This window comes from Terrapene carolina, unplaced genomic scaffold, assembly GCF_002925995.2.
Source record: "Terrapene carolina triunguis isolate 2854851 unplaced genomic scaffold, T_m_triunguis-2.0 Scaffold262, whole genome shotgun sequence".
NCBI lineage: Eukaryota > Metazoa > Chordata > Testudines > Emydidae > Terrapene > Terrapene triunguis.
The window spans coordinates 3,730,701-3,746,446 of NW_020664613.1; the positions used below are offsets into that span (position 1 = coordinate 3,730,701).

Consider the following 15,746-nt stretch of genomic DNA (forward strand, 5'->3'; position numbering starts at 1 on the left):
TTGGATATTAGGAAACACTATTTCACTAGGAGGGTGGTGAAGCACTGGAATGCGTTACCTAGGGAGGTGGTGGAGTCTCCTTCCTTGGAGGTTTTTAAGGCCTGGCTTGACAAAGCCCTGGCTGGGATGATTTAGTTGGGAATTGGTCCTGCTTTGAGCAGGGGGTTGGACTAGATGACCTCCTGAGGTCCCTTCCAACCCTGATATTCTATGATTCTATGATTGTAATGCTAGGAAGGAGATGATTGGTGCACATGATGCAAGAAGGGGCCTTAACATAATTGTATGTTGCTTTGCAGTGCTCTTTTTGCTTTCACTTAATAGAATAAAGATTGATTTCAAACAAACACAATTCTTTTATTGAAAGACCACAACCAGAGGAGAGAGTCAAACGAAAAAAATTCATCAGCAACGGGGGGGGGGGGAAGGGGGGAATGGAAGGTCTCAAGAGGAGGAGGGGTCCCGGGACGGCTACAGAGTTGTGTATGTCCAGGGATCATACCCAACCTTCTCCTTTGGAGTACGATGCAGCGGGTGCTGTACTTCAGCAGGAACAAACTGCAGATGGATGGGTGTTGAGTGCAGTGGGTATTGGGAGTCCACACTGCTGGACTGTGAGGAGGGAGGAGTGGAATGCTGCGGGTAGAGAGTGAAGCCAGGAGGTTGATAAGAGTATGTTGGCTGTGTGGGGGGGGGGGGGCATTGGAAAGAGTTTTGCGACAGCGATTGCAGGGAAGGGCAGGCATGGAGCTGCTCGGTTTGAAGAGCTAGTATCGCCTGGAGCGTGTCCGCTTGGCGCTCCATAACTGTTAAGAGCCGCTCCATGACTTCTTTCTGGTATGCCACGTTCTTGTTTCAGTCCCTCTTCTCGCTGTCCTGCCACTCCTTCATTTCCTTTTTCTCCGCGGCAGAATGCATCATAACCTCATGCATAAAGTCCTCCTTAGTTCTTCTTGTACGCTTTCTAATTCTTTGCAACCGTTCTGCCGCCGATAACAAAGAGGGAGACTGTGCTCCCAAGGTCCTCTCTGTGAAGTTTAATTGCAACATTTTACAGAAGCAGTATTGTTTGCAACACAGACAACACTGTTTCAGTGCTTTAAAACACAGCCAGTACTCACACTCCTGTCACTAACTGGCTGACTCCAGGCAAGCACACATAAGCCACAAGACCCCCAAAAGGGTGAGTAGCCGCAGGGGCAGGGTAAATCACTGTTCTGGACCCTGCTGTACACTGGGCACGTCTCTTGGGCACTTGGGGAGAGTCAGCACTGTAGGGGGGGCCCTGATAATCATTCCTGTCCCCACACTTTCCACAGGAGGTGATCATTATGGAAGATATCTCGCTGCTGAGGGTGAGCAGAGAATCAAGGGAGGATCTTCTTCAAGCCTGTGGCTTCCGCCCTGGCCCCTATGTGGCTAGCCTGTGTGCAGTTATGGTCCCCCCCACTCCCTATGACGGCACAGTGGCATGGGAAAGTTACCATTAATGGGGCAAGAAACAAAGCAGCTCTGCCGAGGAACCTGCGGGAGCGGATTGCCCAGTATCTCTACAAGAGTTTCCTGGAGATCTCTGAGGGATATTCCCGTGAAGTGAGGGAGTGTATCAACAGCCTGTTCCGCCACTCAAACTAGGCATGAGGTGGGAGACAAGCCTGCTTTCTGCAACCCTCCTGCCCCCAACAACTCGTTTCAGCAAGTCCCAAAATTAGATCCACTTACCATGGGCCTCCTCTCCTGTTTGCGCTTCGGCAAGCTCCAACTGCTGTGAATGGCTAGGCTCCTCTGGGGTAGAAAAGAGCTCCTGACTGCATGCGTCTCTGGCCTCCGAGTCATCCTCTGCCTCTGGTTCCCCCTCTCCCTCTTCATCCAAGATTGCCTCCTCCTGGCTCAGTCCACTCTCAACTGGCAACAAAGCCAATGAAGTATCCACAGGGAACTTTGCAGTGGAGGTGGGGTCACCACCAAGTATCACGTCCAGCTCTTTGTAGAACGGGCAGCTTGTGGGCGCAGCACCGGAGTGGCGGTTTGCCTCCCACGCCTTGTGGTAGGCGTTCCGCAGCGCCTTCACTTTGCCCCTGCACTGCAATGTGTCCCGGTCATGGCCTTTTTCTATCATGCATCTAGAAATCTGTCCATAGGTATCATAATTCTGACGTCTGGAGCACAGTTGTGACTGCACTGCCTCCTCTCCCCAAATACCAATGAGGTCCAGCAGCTCGGCATTGCTCCAAGCGGGGGATTGCCTGGTGTGTGGAGCAGGCATGGCCACCTAGAAAGATGTGCTGAGACCACTGCACTCATCACTGAGCAAACAGGAAGGGGACTTTCAAATTTGCAAAGGAATGTATGGGGTGGGGCTGACGGTTGGTCACCTGAGGGCAGGGCAGTAGAGTTCAAACCGATGGCCAGAGAGGTGAGAACAGACATTGTGGGACACCTCCCAGAGGCCAATCGCAGCACTGTAATCACCACGGTGTCTACGCTGGCACTGCAGCGCCGTAGCCACGGCACAGAAAGCTCTACGTCCCTCGTTGAGGTGGTTTTTTTAGAGTGCTGTATCTGTGCAGTTTCTGTGCACTAAGTGGCTTGGCAGTGTGTGCACCTCGGGCGTTACAGCGCTCAAAGCTGCTTTACTGCGCACAAACTTGCCAGTGTAGACGGGGCCTTAGAAAGTAAAAACTTGGAAGTATGTCTCACCTTCCACAAAAGTAAGCATTGACAATAAATGCCTTATCTCTCTTTTTTTGCTTTGTTTTTCTTTCCAAAAAAGATGAGTAATTCCATAAATAAGCACTATGATGCTGAAATATAGTCTTAAAATACTCAATTACATAGAAATATACAGAACTTTGTCAGCTCATAAAAGATATCCCAGATAATAAACCATCAGTAAACCTTTCCTTGACTGTCTTGACTCCTCTCTTGAGGCAAGTATTCCACAACAGTGGCTGCAACCTTATCAGTGACTGCTAGTCTTGATGATGGCATGAAGGTTTGTCATCTCCTTTGCAAGATGTGATCCTGGCATAGCTGGTGTACAAATTAAGCAGTCACAGAATGGATACATAGTGTACAATCCTTCGTCCTGTGTTGTGGAGGACTCCGAGCACCATTGGCATTAGGACATTGCTTCTGTGCATTAGGATTGTCATTAAATTCTTCCTTATACACAAGCTGAAGAAAGACAACTTACCAATATCTGTCAGAGTTGAAAACTCAACTTTGGACAGCTCAAGGCCATAGCCTTCATACTAGACTTATCATAAGAATTAGAAGAGGCAGTGAGATCTTTATCCAGGACCTGACTCTTCATGACTTCTGATTAAACATGGTGACATCTGTGGACTAGTGTTATCCCATAAGCACAAGACACGGTGGGTATGTCTACCCAGCCAGTGGCAATGAGCATCCCAGCCCAGGTCGACAGACTTAGATCTGGTGGGGCTACCTCTTTAAAAATAGCTGTGTAGACAACACTTTGAAGATGCAGCTTGGGCTCTGAAGCCCACCCCACTCCTTAGGCTTCAGAGCTCAAGCTCCAGCCAAAGCCACAACTTCAAAGCACTGTCTACAAAGCTATTCTTAGAGTGCTTAAGTTTGTCAATCTGGAGTCTTACTGTTGTGGGCTATGTAGACATACCAGTCATTCCAGTAAGCGAAGAGCATGATTCAATTTTTAAAAAAACTAAGTGAGATAACATCTTTATTGTCTCCCAATGACTTCTAGATCTAATTGGCAGAGGTTAGTAGAAAAAAGTTGTGTTTTTCTAACTGCTAGCTCTGTCAACTTAACGTGGGATCTGACTATCTTCTTCTACATCATCTCAGGTCTTTCAAGCAAAATATGGATTTCAGTTATACATGTACAATCCACTGTCTTCATATTAAGCTCTCCACTACAGGGCAGATGAGGTGTGTCTGAGAATGGAATTTGGCCTTGTAATTTCAGTACAGAACCTGGAATGGGCATTCTTTTACTTTTTGTATAAAATTAATTGCATAAATTAATTGAAACTTTCTTAACAATTATATTAATGATGTACTAAATGGGACAGAATCCAATAAGAAAACAACTTTTACTTGTAATCTGTACCAACCTGTGTTTGGCTGTACCATACAAAAGGAGTAAGAAGTACAGTACTGACATCTTATTTTTGTCACTAAAAATCAACCAAATAAAACATGGTCTAAATACATCTTGGGAGCTGAGCTCTTGAATAAGAAGGTGCCATTTTTAGTCACTGTTAAGAATAAAATAGAAAAAAGGGGGGGGGAAGGACGGAGGGAAAAGAACATGACAACTACATTAATTAACACAAATGCCAAAATCCACTGATGCAGTAGAATTCAGACTTCAGAGTCCCAACACATCAGTTAACATAAATGACATCATGTGGCAGTGAAACTGGAACAAAAGCTCTAGACTGCAGGTTTCAGAAGGTTTCACTAGAAGCTAGTAGGGATTGCAAAACATAGGCCTTCAATATGTCAATGGGCACAGTATGACCACTAAGACAGATGATTCACCAAACTTTTTTTTTTTAAACTCTGGGGTTAAAGCATTGTCAAGAAGAGTGAACTCCAGGGAAAAGCCACCAAAGCATCGAGTTATGATAAGTAACCACAGACTCTGAAGAACTGACCCAACAGAACTCCATTATGATGGATCCAACAGAGCTCCACTCTCAGGGCCGGTCCCAGGCACCAGCTTACCAAGCAGGTGCTTGGGGCGGCCACTTCGGCGAGGGGCGGCACGTCCAGCTGTTCGGCGGCAATTCAGCGGACGGTCCCTCACTCCCGCTCGGAGCGAAGGACCTCCCGCCGAATTGCCGCCGCAGATCGTGGTCGCGATCGCGGCTTTTTTTTGTTTGTTTGTTTGTTTGGCTGCTTGGGGTGGCCAAAACCCTGGAGCCAGCCCTGTCCACTCTGGTCAGAAAAGAACGTAAAAGTGTGTTGATGGGAGTGCTAGATCCTTTGGGATAGATGATGCCTTTAAAGTATAGCCCTATATTCAGGGTTGTTTGGAGATGCACCAGCACAGCTGAAGCTCCTGCAGGCAATGGGCTGCAGGAAACCATGCTGCTTCAGAAACACAGACTACAGCTTCTATGTCACCCTCTGACAGGGTGCCACATGTGCTCCAGCTCCCTGCAGAGTGAGCTCTGCTAGCCTGTGCAGAGGGGAGTACAGCACCAACAGCTAGTCTCACATAATCCTTATGTATCCAAAGTGCAAAGACTGAAATAGTGCCTGTCCATTGGCAGAGCGCAAGAGTGGCAGAAGGATCCTTGCACCGTTTGATTGCTTACTTTCCAGGAAGTCCATCTTCTGCAATGTGTATTATATTAATGGTTGTTTATTATATGTCCTTCTATAGTTCCATAAGTCTGCATGACACACTTCATACAACAAGACAGGTTCTCCGCCCTGAACACTTTACAATCTAAATAAGAACACAGAATTTAGAAGTATGTACCTAGAATGGTTGCTGGTAAGCTGTCAAATTTGACATTTTATTTTGTCAGACATAAAAGGTTTCTGAAAGCAGCAGAATAAAGCAAATGTTCTCATAAAAATATAAGAAAAAACCAAGGAACTTACTTATTGTCATTTATGCGGTTTCTCCATTCCTCTCTCTTGATTTCCTCTCTGGCCTTTTCTAGTGAATTGATTGATGTTGCCACCCGCAAGGTTGGTTCCAAAGGCTTGTAGCGTTGCTGCATTACTTCAGCAGTATCACGGAAGGGCCCCTGACAGGTATAGGATAAGGTAAGTGTTTTGTTATGTTCTTTTTTATGTATTATTATTATTTGTGAAATATCCCTGATGAAAGAGGATGCAGAGTGGCTGGGTGAGTGGCAAGATTTTATTTCCAAAATAATTAATTAATGCAGTTCATCCTGATAGAGAGTTACAGATAACATGATGGTTGAGAACATGCTATAAAACCCTAGATGGGCAGTGAGAAATGTGCACTGGTATATTTCTTTAACTATTAATGAATATCTTTTACTGCAAAAAGACACACTTCTAGAACTGACTAGGAGTACTTAGTTTTGTTTTGTTTCTTACCAACATACTAGTAAAATAAAATTTGATCTCCACATAATATATTGTAGTTGTGCTTAAACATTTGAAAAAAGCCTAAACCTTTCAGTGTTCAGATTGAGAGGCTTTGTTCTTTTTACTTAATGAAAGTATCTTTGCCATTTTGACAGTAGAGACACTTTGAAAGAGATCAAAACATGATTACAGAACTAATTCTTCTAGTAAAATTGCAGACAAGACAAATAAAACAGGTGTATTTGCCATTTGCTGACAGCCTTTTTTCTGAAAAATTAAAGCCTATAGACCTACAGTTTCTTGACAATTTTGTATATTTTAATTGAAAATCTGTAACCATGTTGTTTAATAACGGATACCAGTATGTACCATTTAATGATACAAATCTATAGCAGCAGAAAGTTCTTTCCTGCACTGTAAAAGTGACTTACACTATATCTTGGTTTTAACAGTAACCAGTAGAAACTCACATGGAGTGTAATTTGTACCATCTTAAACTCACTACAGTTTTAGTGACAGCTCAGACTTTAGCAGTGTTGCTAAATAAATCTTATTTTCTTTTTACTATTGTTGATCTTGCACTGAAGTAGTGAAGCCTTCTGAAAATATGAATGGACAAACAATCCTGATCATGTCCCTTATTCTTAAAGATCTCCTTCTTTAAATAGGTTATCACTAACAAGTCACAGCTGGAGTTACTGCAAGCACTGAGTGAAGACTGTGGGGCTAATAAAAAGAAATGATTCACGCCTCATTTATGTTCACTTATGTTTTACATTAATAGAAACCAATAATAGGAACCAGTTACCATAAAAGTCATGGACCGTAAATAACACAAATGGCAAATAAGTATCATCTAGTACTTTTCACAGCTGGACAGGAGGATTGCTATATTTGAAAGTAGTTAATGGATTTTTATTGGACCTTTCCTTTTTAAAGGCACAGAACCATGTTTCTCAAGTCCCTTTTAAAGATTCTAAGGAAGCAAGTAACCATAATCTTTATGCTTTTGGCAAGCTTTTCCCCTACTTTACTTCCAGAAAGTTTACACAAAGAATAAATCTATTTTATTGGGAGCACTATAGCTCTTCTAAAGACAATAAAATAAAAAAGTTTTCGGCTGCAGGGGAATAATAAATACAATAGTAATTTACTGAAAATAGTAAATGTTATTTGCTTTCTGTCCAATCAGAGGGAGCTATAGAAAAAAGTTTAAAACATTAATACTCCTTCTGTACTACAAAACATTTGCAGAAGAAAAGTGTCAAGTGACCTGGTCAGTGTTCTTATGTAAATAAAATAACCTGTAAGAAACATAGATGCATGTCCTATAGTGGAAAATACAAACAATGGACAGTCTTTCTTTTTCATCATGAATTCCGCACTTGTATTCCACTGGGTAACAGCTGAAACAAATTATCAAAATAGGTCTTTTCCATATTTAGTGATATTTCACCTTTTCCTTTGTTTATATTTTGAATGAAATTAACAGACTAGGGCAATTACTAATGGAAGTGAAAAAGGATAACTATGCACTTCCTCAAATAATGCCCTGTCATTATAAATGAAAGTGGAATATAATTTTAAAATATTAAGATGTTTCTACTCTGCAGATTTTCCTCTTTCTCTGAATCACATATTTGGAGGAAGCTTATAAATCATGAAGATAAACAGTTTCGAAACATCTAATACAGATAGAGAGCAAATCCATTCACCTACTTGCATTTGAGAACTTAAATATCAAGATTGGTGAGTACTGTGATGCTTACAAACATCTCTGCCCTTCTAGTGCTTGCAAGCATCCCAGGAGCTCTGCTTCAAGAGGAGGGGAGCCTCTTTTATGGGGAGATCAGGATGGGATAAGGGAGGGAGTTAACTAATCCTCTTCCTCCCTCAGGAAACAAAACAAAACAAAAACTCTGTGTGCAGTTTGAGCACTGTGGTGAGTAGGATAAATCTTCTTTCTAGGGAGTGGTCCACTAGATGATTTGTCAAGGATTGGCAGATCGACAGATATTTTGTTCTAAATGAAATCATGTTACTTCCTCAATGCCTTCTCTAACCCCAGCATAGCCACCAGCCAGAAAAAAAAAGGGGTTGGGGGAAAACCTTAAAAAAAAAAAAAAAAAAAAAAGCAATGTGCTTGCTGTTTTTAATGCCCTTTAATGAAGAGATGACTAATTTCAGTATTAGCTGTACTTTCATTAGATTGTAAGTCTAGTTAATTCAGTAATAAAAGTGATAGATCTGATATAATTGATAACAGCAGCGTTAAAAGTTTTCTTTTATATATGCTATCTTACATACACAGTACTTACCTATAAAATGCAGAATACCAATTTCCCTAAGAGACAACTGATGGGTAGTTAATTTTTGTACTCTTAAATATACATAAATTCCATTCTCATTTCAATAGGATGCTTGCAGGCAAAGCACATTTGGGATATCTATAAAGGTGGTGATGTAACACAAGTGACTAGCATGGGGTCTGATGTATACAATAAAGCTAGTGTGGAAGAGTGTTGTCACAGAGAGACTAAGCCACAAGGATGGCTAGTGATTAAATCCCGTATTGTCACACCAGACCACTTTTAGACCTGTGCATTCTGAGGAGTTTTCATGTCCAGCTGTTTCATCAGCTCAGACCAATGTCCTTTCCTGAGACATACAACCCTAAATTGTCAAAGTGGTCTGCGGGGATTTAGCCGTGTGACTCCCATTAACATCAATAAGAGTCACACAGATAAATCCACGCACTGTGCTTTGATAATTTACCCCACAGTGTACATTCCAGGACACTGAAAGGATTAAAGTATTATATAGTAAATTCCCTCTTTGGGGTGCAGGAAATAAACAGAACTCTTCTGGTTTGTTCTGAAAGGCTGATTTGTTCTGAAAGGCTATCTGTGTACGATTGCGCTCTCTCTCTCTCTCTCATGTGTGTATATAAACTTAGAAAGTGCTATAAAATACTCCAACCAGAACAGAAACTTGCAAGATAAACACATTGCATAATAACAAAGTGATCTTGCAAGAGTAAAGTAGCAGTGAAAATACTGTCATTTCCCCCTTTGTTTCAAGACATTCAAATGATCCCTCTACAACGTACATCAGGCAAAATATCAACTTCACTATTCTTAGAGACATAAAGTGCATACAGTCACAGTCCACTGAAGGATAGGCACAGCACCTTTGACCCTCTGAGTAAGGACAGTTAAAGCAGCACTTCAGAGGATAAGTAAAATACCCATAAATACAAATTACATATCACTTGTTACCATCACTTGCTATTTAATTACTGAAGCAAAAATGATAAACTCAATGGAAATTACTGAAGGGAGTTAGTATGGGAGTGTTTTCTTTCTACTTATTAGCTAATAATTGCATTGAAGAGATAAATTGAGGATGGGATTGAATGCCACGCATATGTTAGGCATTCCAAAGAGCATTCAGAGTTTTATAGGCAATAACAGAACTAAATTTGAAAAAGGGAGGCAAATGGAATGGAAGCTCAGCAGATTTGGCAAACTGAAAAATCCGTAAGAACAGGAGGGTGAAAAATTGACTCTCTTGAAACATAAAATAACTGAATCCTGGACCTTGTCTACACTAGGAAAATTTCTGAAATGTTTCCCGTCAGCAAAATAAAAAGCTACATGCAACATATGCTGTCACCAATTGGAATTGAGACCATGATAGCAAAAAAGGGGATTTTATCAACTTGGTGAATCATGCAGAACAACATGTTAAAACTTTTTAAATTAAAACTGACACACATCTAGTGGATACAAAAGAGAAGAAAGCATTTCTGTTGAGAGGATATTTCCTAGCCTTTGAATGAAAAGCAAAACTTAACAGAAAGGTAAATGTGATGGTATGATGGTTATTTTTGTTTTCTAGTTGTTACCTGGCTTTTTAAAAATGTTTTTCTTTTAACTAGTTATCTCTTCATATCATCTCTAATTTCTCCTGCATATCAATTGTATCATCCCAGAATTATGTTTAGACTTGTGCAATTGGAAGTACTGCATCTGATGAGCTTCAGTTGAGATGTTAACTATATGGTAGTTTCTTACTGGAATTTTCAAGTGTTCATACCTTTTCAAAGAACAAAAATGCAGTCTACATGATCCCCATCTCCTTGCCTTTAAATGTTCTCTTTCTTGAAAATGAAAATAGACCTCTTTCAAAGAGGTCTATCTCCTGAACTAGTATGATGAATACATAAGAATAAGAAGAACATTACCTGCAAAAGTATTTGGCAGAATTAGTTGCCTAAGAGTTATTGGTATGCATTACCTGAGGTTTCTGTCTGCCAATGGGTGGAAGAGGCTTCATTGTAGGGAAAGTTAGGGCACTTGTACAAGTTGGCCAGTCAGAAATCTCATCAGTAAGATGCTTCTTTATTTGTTGCTGTCTGTGGCTAAAAGGTCTTGCCTTCCGTAACCGTACTTCCATTGGATCGGGTGATTGTCTGAATGGTGAGTTGTACACACCTGCCATCTAAGGAGAAAATGGAGCTATCTTGAATTCAAATAATTTAAAACATATGTTTGTTTTTATGCTTTAAATCAAAATGATAAAGACAACTATGTAACAAGTGTTTCAGCAAAAAGTTTCAGTAGGACTACTGACATGAGAAAGGACTCTGGATGAAATGCATTCCTGTGCACCGTTTATGTCCCATTAAGACAGGGCTTAAGTAGGATTTACATGGTGCATAGGCCTCCTGCTGGCCTTTTGCATAGGGGTAAATTTTACACATGGAGGCAAGTGTTCCAGAACTGAGACTACTAAGCTCATCTTTTCTTCCAGTCATATACAATTCTTCTCCCTCCATACCTAGTAGCCATACAAATATAACAATTTCTCTTAATAATTATATTGGGCAAATCTCATTCCAGTTTAAAACAAAAAATATTGAATGTACATCTTGTAATGTAAAGTAGTAGAATCCATAATAGAAAAAATAGTTTTAAAAGTATATTGTCTGTCATTTTGAAAAATGCTGAAAAAGAGGAATACAGATGCCATGTGCGCCCTTATATCTCTGCACTGCTATGATGGCTGAACCACAATTTGGCTTCAAGAGAATAGCAAATGGCAGCATTCTCACAACTAGAATGGAATGACAATGGGGAAAACCATTCCATGAATATTCATATGAATAAAAAAGCAAAATTTTGTTCAATCTTCCTTGCAACACTTTGATGTTAACTTTCTGCAAACATTCAAGCATGCTAGCTTCACCAGTGTGAACACTTGTGAAAAGTGAATATTAAGGTCAAACAGGTATTCTGAACTGTATATTAAGCTGTAAAATTCACAGCCCACTTTGTAAATTCAGTAATTTGGTAACAATATGATGTTACTTATGTGACTAAACAACAAAGCCATAATTTCAAATTGTTAATTGGCAATATCCATTATTCGCAAAAATGTCTAGCAGGCCAAAAGTTACATGCCAAACAAATTTCCAAAACATTTTGTATAATAATAAACTGAAAATATTTTCATCTGTTTGCACGCAATTCATGAAAAGAGATAAAAGTAATTGTTGAAAAAAAGATAAACATTAACATAGTTTTAATAATTAATTTATTTAGTAAACATAGGAATAACTATAGCCCACAGCACAAAACTACTGCATTTTTGATCAAATAGATTACATCTGTGTAAAGGTGCATGTGCCAGACATTAATCTAAAGATCATAAATGCTTTTTTTAAAATAATATGCTTGCAGAATTCTTAGTTTTTTTTAACCACATTTGTACAAAGTATTTTTTAATTTTGTTTTTAGCATCTTATTAATTGCCAAAACCTACTGAATAAAAAAAGCAGGTAAAGACATTGCTTTGGGGGAGCAGTAGGTGTGAGGGAGAGAGTAAACATTTATAATGTGCCATTTTTCCTCCTGCAAAACTATTTTGGCCCCCTGAGAAAATTAAGTAGAGCATCAGGCTCCTCATAAAGTATTAACAGCTTGGGCTTGGGAGGATTGAGAGCTCCCCAATTAGCTCTAATGCATTTTTCATTAGTGTCCCCCACTGGGAAATTCCAACTCATGGGGTTAAAAACTTAAATAAGACCTTTATGAAACTTATTGTTTAATGTATTTAGATATGCATAGATGATAGCTTATTTTAAATATTGCTGTTAAATTCTATGGGACAGATTCTCCTATCTGAGTATTTTGGCCCTAAAGCCATTGCAAATATCTCAGTGTAACTCTCTCACACCACTCTCTCCATTCCTCTGGGGCTAGGGTAGTAGGAAAAAGAGGACATGGATGTATGAGGGCATGACCAGAAGACCCTTGCACCAACCCAATCCCTGGCTGCATTCTAACACAGCACAGAGGCACTGGCCTTGTCCAGAAGTAGCAGCAGGATCAGAGAAGGGAATGCAGAATTGCAGGCCACCCTGTGATCTGTGTTCTGTGCAGTTCAGCTGCACCCTCTGATTTTGCTCTATATTTGAATGGCTCTTAGATTCCCAAAATCATCTCACAATGTTTCAGATTCATTTCAGACTCTTTTCAGACTATTTTCACAGCATTTTATAGATAAGCCTGTCTGTAACTTTGTCATACCAGCTTGTATTTGCTTGCAAATACTTAATGATCTGCAGGAGCTAGATTAATAGATGTTTCCAAAGACTGTCTCTGGCTTTTATTGTATTGCTGCATAATTACTGCATGAACTTCCACTATATGTTTGTTATACACCTAATATTAAATTCATACAGATACAGAAGGTCTGTTCAAGGCTCTCCACACCAATTGGGCTCCATGTTGGGGATGTAAAACATGGTGTCCAGAGGAATGACTTGTCAGTGCAAGAATCCATAGTCCAGCCCCAATTCAGAAAGCACTTAAGCATGGGCTTAACTTTAAAGTATGTGCCAGCTACAATGGGTCTTAAGCACATACTTAAAATGAAGCATTACAATCTTCTTGTCTTCGAGGCTCTTCACCATTAAGTCCTACCATGTCTATTGATATGCTGGCATATCAAATTGTCAGCCTTGCCTTTGCCCTGCCAATAATGGCAGCCTCAACTGGCCGCTTGTCCATTTCTCACTCAAGCACCTTTCCTGCTTTATTCCATGCCCCTCACCTGTATATGATAAAAACTCAGCATCACAATTCACAAAGCCACCTCCTCATCCTTTGTTAAATCATTCCTAAAAGCCTACCACTTCTGTGATGCTACGGATCACTCCCATCTAGCATTGGTTAGGCAAGTGATGACCTGTAACTTCTGCTTTTCTACAAAACTCTGTTTATTCTACTGTTCCCTTTCTCTCCCAACCCACTCCCCACCTAATGGGTCTGTTGTGTTCATGAGTTGTACCCTATCACCTAGATTGAGTTTTGTGGGGCAGGGACTGTCTTCCTTGCTACATGACTGTACAACGTCTTGTACAATGAGATTCTGATCTTTGATTGTTTGTATTATGGTAGTGCCTAGAAACACCAATAGGGATGTTTTACTGAATTGGGGCCTCCAAGTGTGCTGTGGAGGGGAGTCTCTAAAGTGGCTCTGCATAGATGAGCATACAGGTTTGCTTTGGGAGGGGACAGTAATAATAATTGTAATGCCTATTTCCTATATAGTGTTTTTCATCAGTAGATCTCACAGTGCTTCATAATATTTAATGTATTTATCTTCACAAACCTCTGTAGTGTGAGGTAGGGAAGTAGTATCCACTCTTTTCAGATGGGAAATTGAAGCACAGACAGGAAGTCCATGGTGGAGTAGGGAATTGAACTCAGGTGTCTCACATCCTAAGCTCATGCCCTATCCACTGGGTAATTCTTGCAACAGGGCTCTTTGGCATACTGCCTCCTATCCGAGGTTATCTTGTTCTCAGCTTTTTCTTTCAAAAATGAAACTAAAGTCCTCAGCTGTTATGGTTACAGAGAAAACCTCAGAAATGTGACCCAAATGTAACTGATGCAGAAATGATGAGTCTGCAGAGAGCCAGGAACAATAGTTCTGAGAAGTGTGAACTGCAACATTACTCTCAATGAGGTGTTAGCTCAGATACCCAATGATGATAATTCAAATGTCTTTCATTTCTCATGTAAAAAAGGAGAGGGCAGTTCAACAGATCAGCATGGTTTACTTTAGAAAAGGTCTCATTTTGGTGTCATAAGTGAGTAGAGTTTGGGAGATACCATCTCTTAGGCCTAGTCTACAATTAAAAGTTAGGTCAACACAACTACAGTACTCGGGTGTGAAAAATTCACGCAAATATAATTTAATGCTGTAGCTCCCATAGTGTATACATGGCCTTACTTTCTTCCGCAATGAAGGAACCAACCCCAAGGAACCTGGCAGAACCCATGAGCACATTCAAGTTCCACCAAAGGGAAGCTGAAGACCAGGAAGCTCAGGGCTGGTCTACACTGAACATCTGCACTCCTCAAAGACATAGTTAAGGCAACCTAACCCCTAGTGTAGACAGCTCTAGGTCAATAGAAGAATTCTTCTGTCAGCCTAGCTACCACCTCTTGGGGAGGTGGATTACTTACAGCTATGGGACAAGCCTTTCTTTCGTTGTAGGGCCTACATTGAAGCCCTACAGCGGCACAGCTGCAGCACTGCAGTTGTGTTGCTGTAGCATTTTAAGAATAGACTCAGCCTCAGAAAGCACATACTCATATTTTGAACATCTGCCCAGTGTACTATGAGCAACATCTCATTTTTGCACCTCACGTGGGTGGAGGTTATTTTTTCGTCAGAGCTTGGAAGAGCATTACCAACTTTTTCCCCCCCATTCTGACTCCTGCGGGGAAGCCTAGAAAAGGGGCCACAAGATCTGTAATTAGAGGATTCCATTGTCCCTAACACTCTGCAAAAGTGCTGCAGGGACGTTGTGGTCACTAATCCAGCCAATAGGTTTAAGTAGCAGCCTTGTTCAGACTGTGATAGCCCTCCATTGAGGGTTGAATTTAACTTTTCTAATCACAATGGACTTAATGCCCATAAAGTTCCCTTACTTTGGCTTTATGAAGGTGAACTGAATTTCACCCATGCTGTGTTTGTGCTCTTAAAGGTTTATATATTCATAGATTCTAGGACTGGAAGGGACCTTGAGAGGTCATCGAGTCCAGTCCCCTGCCCGCATGGCAGGACCAAATACTGTCTAGACCATCCCGGATAGACATTTATCTAACCTACTCTTAAATATCTCCAGAGATGGAGATTCTACAACCTCCCTAAGCAATTTATTCCAGTGTTCAACCACCCTGACAGTTAGGAACTTTTTCCTAATGTCCAACCTAGACCTCCCTTGCTGCAGTTTAAGCCCATTGCTTCTTGTTCTATCCTTAGAGGCTAAGGTGAACAAGTTTTCTCCCTCCTTCTTATGACACCCTTTTAGATACCTGAAAACTGCTATCATGTCCCCTTTCTGTCTTCTCTTTTCCAAACTAAACAAACCCAATTCTTTCAGCCTTCCTTCATAGGTCATGTTCTCAAGACCTTTAATCATTCTTGTTGCTCTTCTCTGGACCCTCTCCAATTTCTCCACATCTTTCTTGAAATGCAGTGCCCAGAACTGGACACAATACTCCAGCTGAGGCCTAACCAGCGCAGAGTAGAGCGGAAGAATGACTTCTCGTATCTTGCTCACAACACACCTGTTAATACATCCCAGAATCACGTTTGCT

General features: G+C 40.9%; 1 protein-coding gene across 1 annotated transcript in view; it reads right to left on the reverse strand.

Moving 5' to 3' along the window:
* The window catches only part of SPATA17 (spermatogenesis associated 17), a 178,271-nt gene that overhangs the window by 71,262 nt on the left and 91,263 nt on the right, over window positions 1-15,746 (reverse strand). The window contains exons 7-8 of the mRNA XM_024209331.1: window positions 10,366-10,569; window positions 5,605-5,753 (exon numbers count right to left, since the gene is read on the reverse strand). Of these exons, the coding sequence (XP_024065099.1) occupies window positions 5,605-5,753; window positions 10,366-10,569 (353 nt within the window). The remainder of the gene's footprint in view (window positions 1-5,604; window positions 5,754-10,365; window positions 10,570-15,746) is intronic.